Source organism: Aspergillus oryzae, chromosome 8 (assembly GCF_000184455.2).
Source record: "Aspergillus oryzae RIB40 DNA, chromosome 8".
Classification (NCBI taxonomy): domain Eukaryota; kingdom Fungi; phylum Ascomycota; class Eurotiomycetes; order Eurotiales; family Aspergillaceae; genus Aspergillus; species Aspergillus oryzae.
The window spans coordinates 1,453,369-1,469,288 of NC_036442.1; the positions used below are offsets into that span (position 1 = coordinate 1,453,369).

General features: G+C 48.8%; 3 protein-coding genes and 1 non-coding gene across 4 annotated transcripts; 1 reads left to right on the plus strand and 3 right to left on the minus strand.

Moving 5' to 3' along the window:
- Window positions 1-2,002: 2,002 nt before the first annotated feature.
- AO090010000745 (putative extracellular lipase) lies at window positions 2,003-4,296 on the plus strand (the record flags this gene model as incomplete). Its single annotated transcript, XM_023233505.1, has 2 exons — window positions 2,003-2,033; window positions 2,624-4,296. The coding sequence occupies 2 exons, from the start codon at window positions 2,003-2,005 to the stop codon at window positions 4,294-4,296; spliced, it is 1,704 nt and encodes a 567-aa protein (XP_023094317.1).
- A 569-nt stretch (window positions 4,297-4,865) lies between these two features.
- AO090010000744 (sulfatase family protein) lies at window positions 4,866-6,804 on the minus strand (the record flags this gene model as incomplete). Its single annotated transcript, XM_001827642.1, has 5 exons — window positions 4,866-5,204; window positions 5,255-5,376; window positions 5,437-5,923; window positions 5,973-6,448; window positions 6,498-6,804. The coding sequence occupies 5 exons, from the start codon at window positions 6,802-6,804 to the stop codon at window positions 4,866-4,868; spliced, it is 1,731 nt and encodes a 576-aa protein (XP_001827694.1).
- A 1,282-nt stretch (window positions 6,805-8,086) lies between these two features.
- Window positions 8,087-10,228, minus strand: AO090010000743 (putative MFS peptide transporter; the record flags this gene model as incomplete). Its single annotated transcript, XM_023233506.1, has 6 exons — window positions 8,087-8,733; window positions 8,834-8,988; window positions 9,039-9,407; window positions 9,467-9,689; window positions 9,739-9,858; window positions 9,916-10,228. 6 exons carry the CDS (start codon window positions 10,226-10,228, stop codon window positions 8,087-8,089), a joined length of 1,827 nt encoding a protein of 608 aa, XP_023094316.1.
- Window positions 10,229-12,812: 2,584 nt separating this feature from the next.
- On the minus strand, window positions 12,813-12,884 carry AO090010t00016. Its single transcript has one exon. It is a non-coding gene; the product is annotated as a tRNA-Arg (tRNA).
- Between the last annotated feature and the right edge of the window lie 3,036 nt (window positions 12,885-15,920).

Below are 15,920 nucleotides of genomic sequence, written 5' to 3' on the forward strand. Positions count from 1 at the left end.
TATAATAGTCAGGATACCTAGACATTCTACCATTCTAGTGTTATATGTATGCATTTACACTCGACAGTGTTTCCGACGCCCGGTAAATCGACCCCAAAAGAGAGAGAAACACCATTCTTAGAGTGCCAACTTATTGCCCCGCGGTTTGTACAACTTCTTTCCCTTGCATGCTGAGATACTATCGAGATGTTCCCATTCTACTAGCTAACCTGTGTCCCTCGAAACGTTTATTTACCGGGGACCTGGACCCGTATCTAGAAGAGTAACCTCTATCTCAACCTCCACAACCTAAGAGAGGAAGGAAAATACACAGTAATAGAAATAGAGCAGCTACAGAATTCTAGTTGAATCTATTCTGTGGTGGCGCACGAGTCACGCGTGACGAGTTTCCTGTCGCCTCAAAGATTACGGGAAATTGCAATTTCTTTAGGTTTAATCGGAACTAAATGGAAGACTCTCACATTCCTGGAAGAGGTTAATCATAAATAGCTCATACTTGATTCAGTCCTCGTGTTAATTAAGAGAACCGGAGCGGCTCCAGGTGTAATTCCATTCCTAAAGTGACTCATATATGCTTTTCTTTTCTGTATTCAACTCGAGACTATCTTCTTTTTACCGTCCCAGATCACCCATATAGAAATCGATGTACCATCTCATGTACAGTAGCTTATACACTATGGCCCCGTAGGCGCTGTGTGCACTGAGGATGAAAGCTGGCACATAAACGGTTGGGCCCGTTGATAGAGCCTACACGGCTCAACCTTACGGTGTGGCTCATTACTAGTATACTGGGAACCTATAGGCATCGAGAACAATGAAGTTGCTAACTTTCTCTATCCACTACCTCTACTAAAGCATTACAACTTCGCCCGGTTAGTGGGAAAGCCCAAAGGTTACCAGTAATATTGAATGCGTCTTGATCATTCCTTAATGCTAGATTTCGAAATTGACTCGACCCTGTATATATTCCGTTTCTGGGGTAGATGCTCAAACTAAAAGGCCCTGATGTTGATAGACACGCAATTTCATCTCTGGTTTGCAGGACTACCTTGCCGATGAATCTGACATCGGGCCATCATCGCTCTATAATTCCTGGTAGTGCTACTATCTGTCCCTATGATATGGTAGCGGTGAATACTTCCAATTAAAACCATGCATTTAAGAAAACCGGTACTCTGGCCCCGTCATGTTTAGGTACTAGAGCATATCTTCTGTTATGTGTATGAACCCGAGTCGGTAAGGCATTAATCGGTCATAGCAACAACGAATATTCGCAAAGCTGACTAAGTTAGCAAAGTATATTAAGTCCAATATTTACATGTTGGCCACATGTCAAGCACGGCCCGATCCGGATGTTGTAGCATGGCTGTGGCAATGCAGAGACCACAGATATTGGCGGCTGTTTGAGAATGGCTCTGCAGTCCGATATCACACTCGGCCAGTAGCCAGAGGAGCCAAGGTTCATTAAGAGTGAGGGGTTACATTGGCGGTGGGGATGACCTATCCCACCTGTTCTAACTTTCGAGTTGGTTACGCTGAGCAGATGCCAAGCGCAAGAGACCTTGGGGGTTTAACAGTGGGGAGGTAAGATATCCTGCCAACAAAAAGAGAAGGCAAAGAGAGGGGATACAAATATACATGGTACCATTCACCCATGTTCCTCTAATATACACACTGTCTGTTATTGATAAAATGCCAATGCCGTCAACTGATCTTTTGTTAGATCATCCATACGCAACGCAGAGTGGCATCAGACTCCAAAGTATGTTTACCGGAGTCTCCGGATAGTTCTCAATTATCACAAGCATCTATAACTCCTTGCCCAGTCGGCTATTCAGTCAATGTAAGGATGCCCGATTGACTAATCAGAACAATTGGGAGGGCGTAGGGTTTGCGCTACAACCTAGGCAGAGCCATAAATATGCCTAGCTCATGATATGCTTGCCTCATTGAGTTTCATCTCCGAAGAGAAAGTTCCAATCTCTTGGCAGTTCCTGAAGAGATGGTGGATCCTCTGAGTCAGGGTCTTAACGGTGAGGTATTATGCCGCATCGCGCCCAGCCCTAATTCATTGGTTTCCCCGCACTATCATCCACTCCCCCGCGTTCTTTGAGGTTGACAATCTGCAACCCACAATGATCGCTCGCCAGTCATTTAGTATTACGGATGATCTGCTGACTTCTTCAGTTGGTACCATGACTGGCTATCTGACTGCTCACCGTCCACCAGCCTCGGTTCACATGGAGATCGACTTGGGCTTCGTTGAAATCGACAGAAATAAACTTCCACCTTCTCGACGAATCCTTGTCCATGTGCCTCGTGGTCTCTTTACTAGGGCAGACTAGTTGCTACTATGGGCACTGCTCCGTCTGCCTCACCGCTAACAATGGCGACTTACGCGGGGTTCCAGCGTCGTATTTTGCGATCTATATACGATGGTGTACATTCGTTTGCCGAGGGGATGCCAAGGGTTCATTATCAATCCTGAAGGAAGATAGAGCCTTGGGAGAGAGATGGTGATTTTTCAATGATACTAAAATCTTAGACTGGTATACATCTATAAAAAGACCGTTCTTCCCGGCCTCGATAAATGCTAATCAAGGCCACCAACATGATCCTCAAGCCCACCTTACTCTTTCTTTTGTCTCTTCCCACCGCACTGGCAGCTCCGGCCAAGAGGGACTCCCCACGGTGACTATCTCCTCCCCCTCAGCCACAATAGTGGGGAGCTCTGGTAATGTGGAGAGCTTCAATGGCATTCCTTTTGCGCAGCAGCCAACGGGCTCTTTGCGCCTAAAGCCACCCCAGGCTCTAGAATCTCCTCTAGGGACATTCAAGGCTACTGGGGCCGCTAAAGCCTGTCCACAGTTCTTTTTCACCACGGATACCTCCCAGTTTCCGAGCTCAGTGCTCGGTCAACTCATCAATATTCCGCTCTTCCAAAAGATCACCAATGCCGGGGAAGACTGTTTGACTCTCAACGTTCGTCGGCCGGCAGGAACAACCCCAGAAAGTAAGCTACCCGTGCTGGTATGGATTTTCGGCGGTGGGTTCGAGCTTGGATCATCAGCTATGTACGATGGGGCGCCCTTAGTCTCTAGTTCAATAGATTTGGACATGCCAATTGTCTTCGTGGCCATTAATTATCGTGTTGGTGGGTTTGGTTTCCTGCCCGGAAAGGAGATCCTCGAAGACGGTTCTGCCAATTTGGGTCTCCGGGACCAGCGCCTCGCCCTGGAGTGGATCGCCGATAACATCGAGGCCTTCGGTGGTGATCCAGAGAAGGTAACCATCTGGGGTGAATCGGCGGGATCCATCTCCGTCTTTGACCAGATGATGCTGTATGATGGAGACCACACCTACAAGGGCAAGCCGCTGTTCCACGGCGCAATCATGAACTCCGGGTCGGCAGTTCCCGCCGATCCAGTCGATGGAGTCAAGGGGCAAGCCGTCTATGATGCTGTCGTGGCCAGTGCCGGTTGCTCTGATGCTTCAAATACCCTTCAATGCCTGCGAGAGCTCGATTACACGGACTATCTCAACGCCGCCAACTCCGTCCCTGGGATATTAAGCTACCACTCCGTGGCCCTATCGTACCTCCCTCGCCCGGATGGAAAGGTTCTCACCGATAGCCCAGAAGTCCTCGGCAAGGCAGGCAAGTACGCCTCGGTGCCTTTCATCATCGGCGATCAAGAAGACGAGGGTACGATATTTGCCCTGTTCCAGGCCAACATCACCACCACGGACGACCTCGTCGACTACCTATCCAAGTACTTCTTCTACGGCGCCTCACAGGACCAGCTCCAAGAGCTCGTGGGCACATATCAAACGATCACGGAGGACGGTTCTCCATTCCGAACAGGCATACTCAATAACTGGTATCCGCAGTTCAAGCGACTCGCCGCAATCCTGGGCGACTTGACATTTACCCTCACCCGGCGTGTTGTCCTGCAGATGGCAAATGACATCAAACCTGACGTTCCCAACTGGTCATACCTCTCCTCGTATGATTACCTCACCCCAGTCCTGGGGACCTTCCACGGCAGTGATCTCCTACAGGTCTTCTACGGTATCCTGCCCAACTACGCATCCAGGTCGACACATACCTACTACTTCAGTTTCGTGTACGACCAGGATCCAAATTCAAGAAGAGGCGACTATATTGAGTGGCCGCAGTGGAAGGAGGACAAGCAGCTGATGAACTTCCTTGCGAATTCGGGAAAATTACTGAAGGATGATTTCCGGTCCGATACGTATGAGTTTATTAGTAAGAATGTGGCCTCGTTCCATATCTAGTGGATGGTCGTACTTAGTTTGACGCTATGCTAATGATGATGAGTTATGTATATATGAGTATAATGGCAATACCCGGAACCCGCTTGCTTAGTTGGTTCTTGGTAATTGAAGCATTGATGCTACATGACAGGCCTTAGAAAATAAAGGTAAAAGCAGTCATAACCTGCCATTGAACCTTAGCTTAAACATCTTTAAAATAACTATATCGAGCACCATATGTGGAGAGGTTAGTGGATTAGACTTGTTAGTAGTGACAGCACGTTAGCGCTCGAAGAGAGATCTACGAGACTACTATATTTACTTTGGATTATCGCCTTCTTACCATATCTACATTGGTAGGGTCGACGCTTACATATATTGAGATAACCTAAGTCGATGATGCTTTTTAAAGCACGACATAAATACGGTGCTATGATATTTCCTTCGTAACAAATTAACTTCTAATTCCTGTTATGTAGCCCGCTTGCAAATGCAGCTTGAACAATATATGGTATCACAAGTTAACCTCTATGTACAAGGCCATCAATCTATACATTACAATAATTTTTGTGTCCTCATGATCATCGGAATCAAGCCCACGCCGACCAGCTCAATCCATCCCGGTACTGCAGCCCAACCAGCGGGCCCTCGTTGGAAAGAAGATATCCGTCCAGGCAATGATCATACGATACTTTAGGTTGCTCCTGGTAGAAATTATCGAATTGTGGATGAAGCGCGTCTTTCAGGCTCTGCACAGAGCCGTCAGGGTGGATTACCTTCCACGGCTCGATACAGGTGGGACCCTGGCAGGTCTTCAGAACGAGAAGTAGAGCATCAAGACGAGTGATAACTGCCTGCAGGGGCCGCCCGAGGAGCTGGGAGGTAGTGTTCCTGGGTGTGTAAATGTTGTTGATTTGGTAAGGGTCGGCCTGGGCTCATTAGTATGTTTCACTGAGATGGATGAGTTGCAGCGACGTACTGTTAGGTCGTAGAGCTCGTGCTCGCCGTGACACCATACGGAGTAGTAAAGATTATATCCCTCGCCGAGAATACGGACAGACTTGTAGGTATTGTTCGGCATGCTTGCATCCCCGTCCGGACCTGTAGGTGACTCGATTAGCACGCATTAATGGTGTAACTAGTCAGCAGGAAATGCCTTACCGATCTTGGAAAAGTCACCCTCCAGAACGGCGGTGCCCCAGAATTCCACAGTAACATGCTCATGGGAAATTGAAGCCGACTGTCTCTTGATCGGCAATGGCGTGCCGTCGAAATCGTCGCGCAGTGGCAGACCGGCTAATTCAAAGAAAGTTGGGACCAGGTCGATGTGCGTCGAAACGCTGTCCTCGGTCTTTCCCTCGGGAATTCCTGGGCCTCGAATGAAGAACGGGACTCGGATGTCTTCTTCAAAACCAGTAGTTTTGCCTGGGGGCATACGGTGCTGACCGATGTGGAATCCGTTGTCGGAAGTGTAGATGATGTAGGTGTTGTCAATCTCACCACTTTCCTCAAGACGAGAGACCAGTTTCTCGACCAGTTCGTCAACTCCTTGCAGGGCACGCAGTCGCTGGCGATAATAATGGTCTTCGTAGTCAATCACGGTTTGGTTCTGCAGCGCAAGGTTGGATACCCAGCTAACTCCGGTGCGCTGAAATTGTCAGTGAGCCCCTTCCTCGGTTCAGAAAGAGTAGACTTACGTTGAGCGGGTTGAAGCTCGGAGTCCGGGGTACCTTGACGCCCTGGAACAAGTGCCGATGGCGAGGCGCAGGGATCGGCTCAGACATGATGCTTGCAGCAGTGCCCATCGTGTTCGGATCAATGTTCGAATGGGGAGCAACCGGCGAAACAGCCACGAAAAAGGGTCGGTCACTCTCCAGGGCTTCGTCCAGGAGTCCCAGAGCCTTCTCAGTGATCACATCGGTCGTGTAATGACCGGCATAGTTTTTGGGGGGTTCGCGATTACGCTGGTAGGTGGAGTTGTAGTAAGAGTAGGTGTGCGGGTCGAGAAGGAAGTCTGATCCGTTGAAGCCCTTGGGAAACGGCTTATTGTAGGTACTGAGACTGTGGGCGTTCATGAGCTTTCCGGTGTAATAGGTGTTGTAGCCGGCATCCTGAAACCACACGGGGAACCAATTGTCATTGAAGCCTTGCGAGATGAACTTGGGATATCCGCCTATTACAGTTAGTCTACTCAGCATGCGATGGGATGAATAGTCACGTACCCCAGGGTGGCCTCACATCCGTCACATTGGTATTATGAGCCTGACGTCCTGTCCACAGACTGACCCGCGAGGGACAGCATAGAGCCGTGGTGACAAAGTGATTTGCGAAGTCGGTGCCCTTCTCCTTGATTAGACTCAGGATATGCGGGGTGTATGCAGTCGAGTTCAATTGGAGATCCTGGTCATCAGTCATAATGAAAAGGAAATTGGGCTTCTTGGCGACATTTCTCTGCAATATCTGTTGCTGCGGGAGAGCCTCTGAAACCGCCAGAAGGCCCGACAGGGCCACAATGCTTGAGAGCTTCATGATGGCTGACTGAAGTTGTAGCTGGCATGGGGAAGCTGTCTAGGATCTGCAGCTGGGCTCCGTAGATATATCAATCAGCTCAAATGCGGGGGAACAGCTCATGAGTCCACGATTGCGATTGCGATTGCGATTGCGGGCGACGGGATGATGCCATCCAACGGTTTGCCGAGCTTTTGCGAGCGCCGCGCGTCTAGGGACAAACAGATACTGGAGTGAAGCGAATCCAGGGGTGCAATTGACGTGCCGTATTGGGTAAATTAGAGTTCAGACCCACCAGGTTCGGCTGTAGCTATCGGGATGAGATCTCAAAAGCTGGTGCAGGTGCCAGGTGCAGTTGGTTGCCCATTGGATATCGACCATGACTCTGGACAAGTATATTCTCACCAGGTGATGATGCTTCAAGAGCTTCATTTTAGCGGATATGGCATCATGATCGTCCAATAAAGGAGGGGGGGTCAATTGATGATCGTCTTACTTTTCGGCCGGATATGAATTTATTCATGGAAATGTATTTCCACCGAGTTAGGGTTGTCAACTGTCACGTCTCACATCCGACCAGTCCCTACAACCTTAATGCTTGTCATTCTCAATCTGCAAGGACGATAAGCTTGAATATCTCCAAATTCAACTAATTGACAGAATAAACCCGAGAGTCCACTGTTCTCTTACAGAGAAGGTTGTTGAATAAACTAAAAGCTCCTTTACCCCACAGTGGAGATTCCGCTTCAGATTACGTGCTTGGCTCTAAGATGAGCTCATCCTGTAGAACATCTTTTTTTCTGGTCTTTAATCGTGGAAATACTTGCATATGGTATGATGCTCATGGCAGACCGGGCATTCACTCAGGGAAATACAGTGCGTATATTGTACAATCTCGAAGTGGAAATCAGTAGCGCTTAGGGTCTGTCAAGCTCATCGAACCTTTTGGGGAAACCAAAACATTAATTTGACTACTCACGACCGTCCTTCCTTTTTTCCCTTTTTTTTTTTTTTTTTCTTCTTCGAGATCGTGTGTTATTATCCTATACATACCACCATTGTTTGGGTACTACCCAGCCCATAAATAAGCCATGCCGTCTCCCTTTGGATGCGGCGGGTGAAGACAGAAACTACGAGTTACTAGACCCCCAACATATGCACGGTTAAGAAATACGGATAACGGGGAAGGATCATAATCAAAGTTGAGAGGCGTCAATGCACCGAGCATAATCGATTAGGTTACATAACTAGCATCACATTACATCTCCACGTAACAGGGTATCTGGCGCACCGGTCCGTCCGTTTACTTCCGGGCATTCTCCTCGTCCAAACTCACGCCATTCTTTTCGGTATATTTGCTCTGCGGCAGGTTGTTCAACTCGTCTTCCCTCCGATCCAGCTTGTAGTTGCTCAACCAGAATCCAATGGCACCGACAAAGGCTAGGATCGTCACCACCATATAGTTATACACCAGCAAGGGATCCTTAGACAAGCCGACAAAGGCCTGGCCGATGGCGGAGGAGAAGGCGTTCATGAAGAGTGCAACGGCCTGTACGATCGACCGCATGTTCTTGGGGGCCTTGGTGAAGGCATACTCGAGGGAGGTGATGGAGGCAAAGATCTCGGAGATACCACCGAGGATGTAGATAATTGCCTGGGTCCAGACGGAGATGGGCGAATACTTTCCATATTCATCGAGACAGTAGTTGGCCTCTTTGCCGCAAGGGCCTTTCACGTAAATGTAGTGTTGGATCACCGTGGCGGCGATCATGGAGCAGCCGGCAACCACGAACCCACACGTGATTCTCTTAATAGGCGTAAAGTTGAATCCCAGGTGTCGCAGGCCAGGGTAGATGACCCGATCAAAAATGGGAATGCATATAATCAAGGCAAGGGGGTTGAGGTTATTGATGATGTCGTTGGGGACACCACCGAGGTGCATGGTGGCCGCTTGGGATGTCAAGTTGTTTAACATCTGGTTGTATGCGAGCCCTGGGCAACTCTACATTAGTATGGGTGAAAGATAGAGACAATGGGGGGAAAGACATACAGAACAGAGGGTACCACAGGAACACTTTGCACGCTTTCAGCCCACGAGCAACCTCGTCGACCCATTCGTCGTCGAAGGTCATCCACTGAGGACGATTAGGACCCAAAGCACTCGGCTTGACTGGTTCCCAGAATGGCTTGTCATTGCGTTTGAACCTAGTTTATCAGTATACTTTAGGCCAGACAGGACACGTTGGGACACCTACAGCCGAACCGGGTTCAGCGACCACCGCCCCTTCATCGCCAGCTTCCAGAGCCGGAACGCCTGTGTGTAGACGGAGCCTTGTGGTTTCACCCGGTAGTACTTGTTCCGGCAGAGGAACAACACCGTCGGGCACCACAGAAACAAGCATGTCGGCAGGAAGTACGAGAGCCAAAACCCAACATATCTCTCGGCATAGACCATGCTCACCTGGCCGGTGATGGAACCAATGTTGACAGTCAAGTAGTAGTACAGGTAGATCCGCTGGACGGTGATGGCTGGGTCCACGATCACCCGTTCCCCGGAGGCAAGGGTCTTGATGTATGGATATTCCTCGCGATACTGCTCGGCGATGAGGGGTGAAATGTTCGATCTGATTTGCATAAGTATCTAGAATCTCAATATGACGAGGAGGATTGGGTGAGGCCTTACTTGAAACCGCCCGTTCCCACGCCCATGATGATCAGACCGATCGAAAAACAGGCGATCGCGCCCTGGGGGTGGGAGATCACGCTGGGAATGGCGGAGATGACCAGAATCAAATGGCCAAGCAAAGCGGCAGCGATGGAGTACATGATGGTGCGGAATCGACCCAAGTATTGATCGGCCACGAATGCGCCGGCCGTGGGCATGATGTAGGACCAGAAGGAATTGACTAGACGTTCAGGACCCACTCTTTCCCTCGAAAAGGACATGCGACTTACACAAGGTCAAACCAGTGGAGGCCTGTTGGCCCATGTTCAACGCTCCCGGCACTCGTGAACTATCATAGGTCGCACCGGTGGAGGAGCCTGCCGGCATGGGACGCTGGATAAAGTTGACGACTAATGCATGTCAGCACGGGATCTCAAGGATGGATGTGCCAGCGCAGAGAGACACACAAACGGCTGTGGTTCCATAGTAGGAGAATCGCTCGCACAGTTCCACAAACGCCACGGTATATGAGGTCCATGGGATTTGTCCGCACACTCGACGCAGGGTTCTCAGTTCCTCGTCGGTCGGATAGGTCTTTTGGAGATCGGTATCATCGGTGGTGGCGCCAACAACTTTGGTCGCCGGTACTTCTTCAATACTCGGTGTGATGTCCAAGTCCTTGTCAATGGAAGGAGCCTTTTTTTCATTCAAATGGGCATCATGAAGGTTGGCTGTCGCTTTGGCGACCTCGACCGTCTCCGAGGGGTCGGAGGGATTCATGATGTCGAGTCGAGTCACGCGCGCAGACTAAAACGAACACAGAGGGGAAGGAATGTGTATGTGTATAGATATGTGACTGTGATAGAAAAGAAGGGAATGGAAGACGGGGAGAAGACTTGGGGCTTTTAATACATGTGGTGGTTCATGTGGGACGAGAATTAGGATTTTGGGGGGAGGGGAAATCAAGTGTTAAACAAAAAGGTCACTCAAATTAAAAAATATATATAATATTTATTATTATTATTATGATAATAATAATCATGAAAAGAAAAAAAGAAAAAGAAAAAAGCAATTGGGATGATTTATCGCGTGCCATGACCCATGCCGGTCCAATTGCCACTCGTGGTTTAGATTACACTACTACTCCTCCAGTACTACTACTACTGTACTTCCTACTACATATGAGTATCTACATCCATACTACTTTCCTACCGGTAATCTGACATTTCCAATACGATCTAAGGCCAGCCACGGAGGATTATCTCAAACCGGTCACTGGTCCCCAACATAAGACCACCCGTTGATAACCGGCCTTATAAGTTTATGCCAGATGAATGAACCTTGATCATTGCAAGGTATAACTGGACGAGAAATCAAATGGTCGTCTTGGCTATGGCACTTGGATTCGGAACCAGCCGACCGAATAGATAGAGAAGTGAAATGAAATTACGCGAAGATAAGCGGACATGTCTGAGCGCAGAGAAAGAAGCACAAGCGGAGTATAATTCACCAGTCGCGGGAGTGAACCATGGCTTGGCGGGTTTCTTGGCTGGCAGGTTGTAGTGCAACCTCAGGCCCTTGGCACACCAATCATCCATGGTTGTTCCAGCTCCCTATCTCACATTCGTAGGACGAGGAGATAATGGCAAAACTGGGAAGCAAGTGGTATGTTTGCCATGCGGCTGAGTCAGCCACCCTTACCTTTTCCGTGCTTTTACCCCGGACATCAGGCTTAACCTCGACCACGCGATGTTACCTTGCTAGAAGCTAATTCTGACATTCCAGTCAATCAGCATTGATTTCTATTCTGGTTACCATCTGAACACTAAACTGTCCATGGCAGGCAAGCTAGCTAGCTAGCTACCCTTCCCGATGGAGCGGCCACATGATTGGAAATGACTTGGATTACACCATTTTCGTTCAGATTTCTCGCTTTCTCAACTCCGACCCCCACCCGTCGGATTCCCGAAGTTAGCCACTCTTACATTCTCTCGGCGTGGCCTTGGCAGGGAAAAGGAAGTAACCAGACCGTTGATGCCATCCAAAGCATGAGAGCATGGATATCATGATACGCGATCACCAATAGAGGTTCAGATAAAGTCAATAGATAGACTACTGGGGTGCTTTCTCCATCCCTGTCCATGTTGTCGGTTCTCATTATTAACAGAATGCGACCGGGGAATCTAATCTAATCATTTCCCCAGACTGAGGGCCGCTTATTATGTAAAAACAATCCCGGAGACAGGAACCATCTTTTCGCCCCCCAGCTCTCACCAGCTTATTAGGTAACGGAAATGAGATCTGGATATACGAGTAGTTTGGTACGAGTAACTGAGTATATATTCTTTAAGTACGGGGATGAACCTCGGCACCCTCGCCACCCATGTGTTTTCTTTTTTCTTTGTTGTGCCGTCTCCCCGGCCTTGCCGACCTTTGTGTAAGACCATTCGACGAAAAGAAACTCTCTTGGCCATGCTTAGCCATGTCTTCTTCCTCCCCGTCGAAGTGGAGTTTACCCCATTGGGTGGTTGATTGGGTGTCACTTGACTGCTCGCCAATGGGATTGAGTGCATTAGTACACCGTACGGGTCCTTGCTTCAAGGGGCGCTCAGTGTGGCGCTTGGATACATAAAGGGAAGATAAGGTTCGGTCTCGCCGGTTCTATGTTTTTGTTGGACTCCCTGAAAGCCCGGTCTCTTGTACATGTAACGTTTCTAGGGTGTTGTTGGGTAGTCATGCGGGGTTTGCGGGGAATCCCTGGTCATCCCTAGACCATCTAATATACGACGTATGTACATCATGGATACTAGTCACCTTTCGAACGACGGCCTCAACAACTTAAACCCTACAGTGACCACTACATTCGACGCCAATTCTCGTGTTTCTTCTCTATTGCATTTACCTAATGACGTGGTATCGATCAGTCTACTCCGTACCCTACGAGAGATTCCTCTAATTCTCGATCCTCTCTCTGTACAGTAACTTCCACTACGCATCCTGATCAATAACGGTTTCTCCACAGCCTCGACATCTTTCTTGTCGGTGAGATATTCGCATCAGGTGTGACCGACGCTATCTGACTGGTGCCCGCTCGATCGGCATTCATGGATCCTCAAGCGGAGATGGCTCGCGTCAAGTATTGTTACGAGATTAGAATGATCAACCGTACAATGACTCGCTAGGCTAGGCTCGCGTCTAGACTGCCCACTCTCGATGATGGAACATGGACTGTCTACGAAGTACAATGAGGTAGCAGGGCATCTTCCCTGCAAAAACTGTAGCAACTCAGGACAAATTCTGTGGGTAACGGGACGGATACAGCAGATAATCAACCCAAGCAAAACACAAACAAACCAAAAAAAAATGACCGACGCAGGGGTCGAACCTGCAATCTCTTGATTCGTAGTCAAGCGCCTTGCCATTGGGCCAGCCGGCCTAATTGTTGGAAACATTTTATAGTTTACTATTATCAAGCAAAACTATTTTGTTACTACGTATATCAATCTAATTTTCGATTCAATGTCCGTTAATCTCGATTTAAAAAAAAATCACTGTCTACGAATATATTCTCGTCATTATATGTAGCATATTATTACGATCTAAGACGCTGTTCTGAGACCTACAGCGTTAATAATGATGGCAGGGAACCCAAAGGGCCAAACCAACCGGTTGCAAATATATATCTTTGGATAACAAACTAGCAATCTTGTCAATCACTAAGTTTACTACCGTTGTAACCATCCATATATTAAGTTTCACGTCGGAGTATCAAGTGACCCCCGCCCATGTTACCAGAGTTTCATGTTGTCAATTGGGATAATTTGGTTAGACTTTGTTGTAAATGATCCTCAGATTACCGTTTCCTGGGAGAAATGAAGATAAAAGTAAGCATCAATCTGAAGGACTAAAAAGCATCTATGACCCCTAACAGCTGTTCTTCAAGATATCTCATCCTATGCTGACATAGGATATAACATCCGATCGTCCAACCGTGACCGACAAACGTACAAGGTGCATGATGACCTCAGCTAGCTTCGAAGGAGTAAATAGACAGATATATGCAATCCAGAAAGCTTCTTCTTACTCTAATTTAGTTTCCTGCCCCCGCTTTCTCTACGTAGAGTGGTACTAGCCCATGGTATTCAGCTCTAATTCACCTTTGATAGCCGTCACGAACCAGCAACATTCAACAGTTTGGAGCTAGGTAGAACCGAAGTTCTAGCGAAACGGTAAGACTAAGCGCATCGGGGTATTCCCTTCCTGCCTCTATTTGAATTGTCGAAGAAGCCAACACAACGATGTTAATAATGGAGAACCCATTCATCTTTTTGGCTCAATATGAGATACCGGTAACCGAGTCTCTCCACTTGTCATTATCAACTGCTGCCAAGTGAAGGTAGGTTGAGTCGAAGTCGAGTCTTGTAGATTTCAACAATGACTGAAATCGAAGACTAGGTATGGATATGATATGATTGTTATATATAGAGACTGAATCATAGCCGAGGATATAAAGACAAGGAGCCCGGAAGAACCCCCATGCCGATGACAAGGGAAAGAATGCGGGGAAAAAAGGTCAGTGCTCTTCATTACCCCAGGTCTTTGCCGCATTAGCGACTCTTGTGGAGATCGCATATCTATCCATTAATAAGAGAAATGTCGGTGATAGGCTGCATATCGCCTCCTCTGGCCTTATCCACGAATCACCGACGGGAGAGAGCCCCGAGTTGGGAAGCTTTATCAATTTTAGATCGTCCGTCGCGTCGGATGGGCGATAAGAGTCCGTGTCGTTCCGTCGCTTCTCCTCACTCCCTGCATCATGGATATGCTATTGTCGTGGCTTCACTACTGCCGCCATGAATTCCACTGGTCGTGTATGCGCGCGATGCGCAAAGATTGTACGTTCGAATACCGAAACTTAGATACTGTGATCGCCGCTAACAGTCAATAGAAACAGCGCTGTGACGGGGGCGCCCCCTGTTCCCGCTGCGCCCGTATGTGTATCGCACGTTTTAATATGGAATGACTGAGTTGATTTGGTCTCCTCTTAGGTCTGGGGCATGTCTGCGAACCCCAACGACCGGGCGGAAAACTAGACCCCAAAACCATAGCCTATCGACGTCCTCGAGCGTCCCGATCACGCGGTGGTTGCCTGTCCTGCAAGGCGAGGTAAAACAACCGATGCGAAGCGACAGCTACAGCGTATTAGCGCGGTTATTAACTTCAGTAGGAAGAAGAAGTGCGACGAGATCCAACCTCGATGCAGCGACTGCCGCCGCCTAAACCTCCCTTGTCAATGGAAAGCCTCCCCGTCATTCCCTAGCTCCACCGACCCGTCGCTTCCCCCTTCTTCCGAAAGCAGTCTATCTCTAGCAACCCCAGATCCGATATCCCCTTCCGATCAAGCTGTCGATGATCCGATAGGAAGCTTATCCCCATGGCTGGCTGTGGAGGAGATCATCATGCCTGTCGCATCACCCTGCGGATCCGCCAACCCTTATCTGCACAATGACGAAGAGCGCTCGCTATTCAATCACTATCTACACATCGTAGCGCGCTCACTGTCGCGGTCCGGTGATCCCGACGGTAATCCCTTTCTGTCAATCTTGTTACCGATGGCAGCCAGTTCAGACACAGTGACTAGTGTGATTCTAGGCCTGAGCGGTTGCCATTGGAAACGTGTTTACCCAGGCATTTGGAATCGCGCATTAGCGCGCCAGGGAAAAGGTATGTATGATACCGCGATCAGGGTTCATGGAAGCTAATCCCAAAAAGCATTGGCGCAAGTAAAACAACTTCTCTCGACGGCAGGCGGCCAATCCACGCTAGAAGCCTGCACCACGGTACTGCTCCTCTGTCTAACTGAGCTATGCGATGGCAGTTCTCATGCATGGGAGTGGCATCTGAAGGCTGCCAGTGCACTCCTCGCTTCAGTAGGAGACCAATCACTTGAAGGGACACCGGAAGGGAAATTTTGCCTCCAGCTGTTTCGGTATCTGGACTCCATGTCGACAATATCCCGCTGCAAGCCCCCACTTCTTCGAGAGGGTGCGAAACTCACTGACCTTACTGCGGATAAGTCGATTTGCAGTTTCTCATCTGCCCCCGTAGATGCTGTCTCTGGGATGGTCCCAGCATTGCTCGAACTTCTAGGTATGGTCAACTTACTCGCGGCGCATCGCAGCCGGCGCGTTGATGAACTCTCCGAGCTCGGCTTTCGAACTGCTGCATCTCATGTTCAGTCTCAGTTGGACGCATGGAGAGCGGATTATGATAGCACCGCGGTTACGGACCACGAGACAGATCAAGTTACAACGGCATTTGAATGGGCGGTTCGACTACGCCTCCATCAGGTTGTTGATGGGTATGATCCGCACCACGAGATGGTGGAAACCGCGGTCTCTCCTATTCTTAATGCTGTGATGACCATTCCATATGGTAGTCCTGTAGAGGGATGTTTACTTTTCCCGCTGGT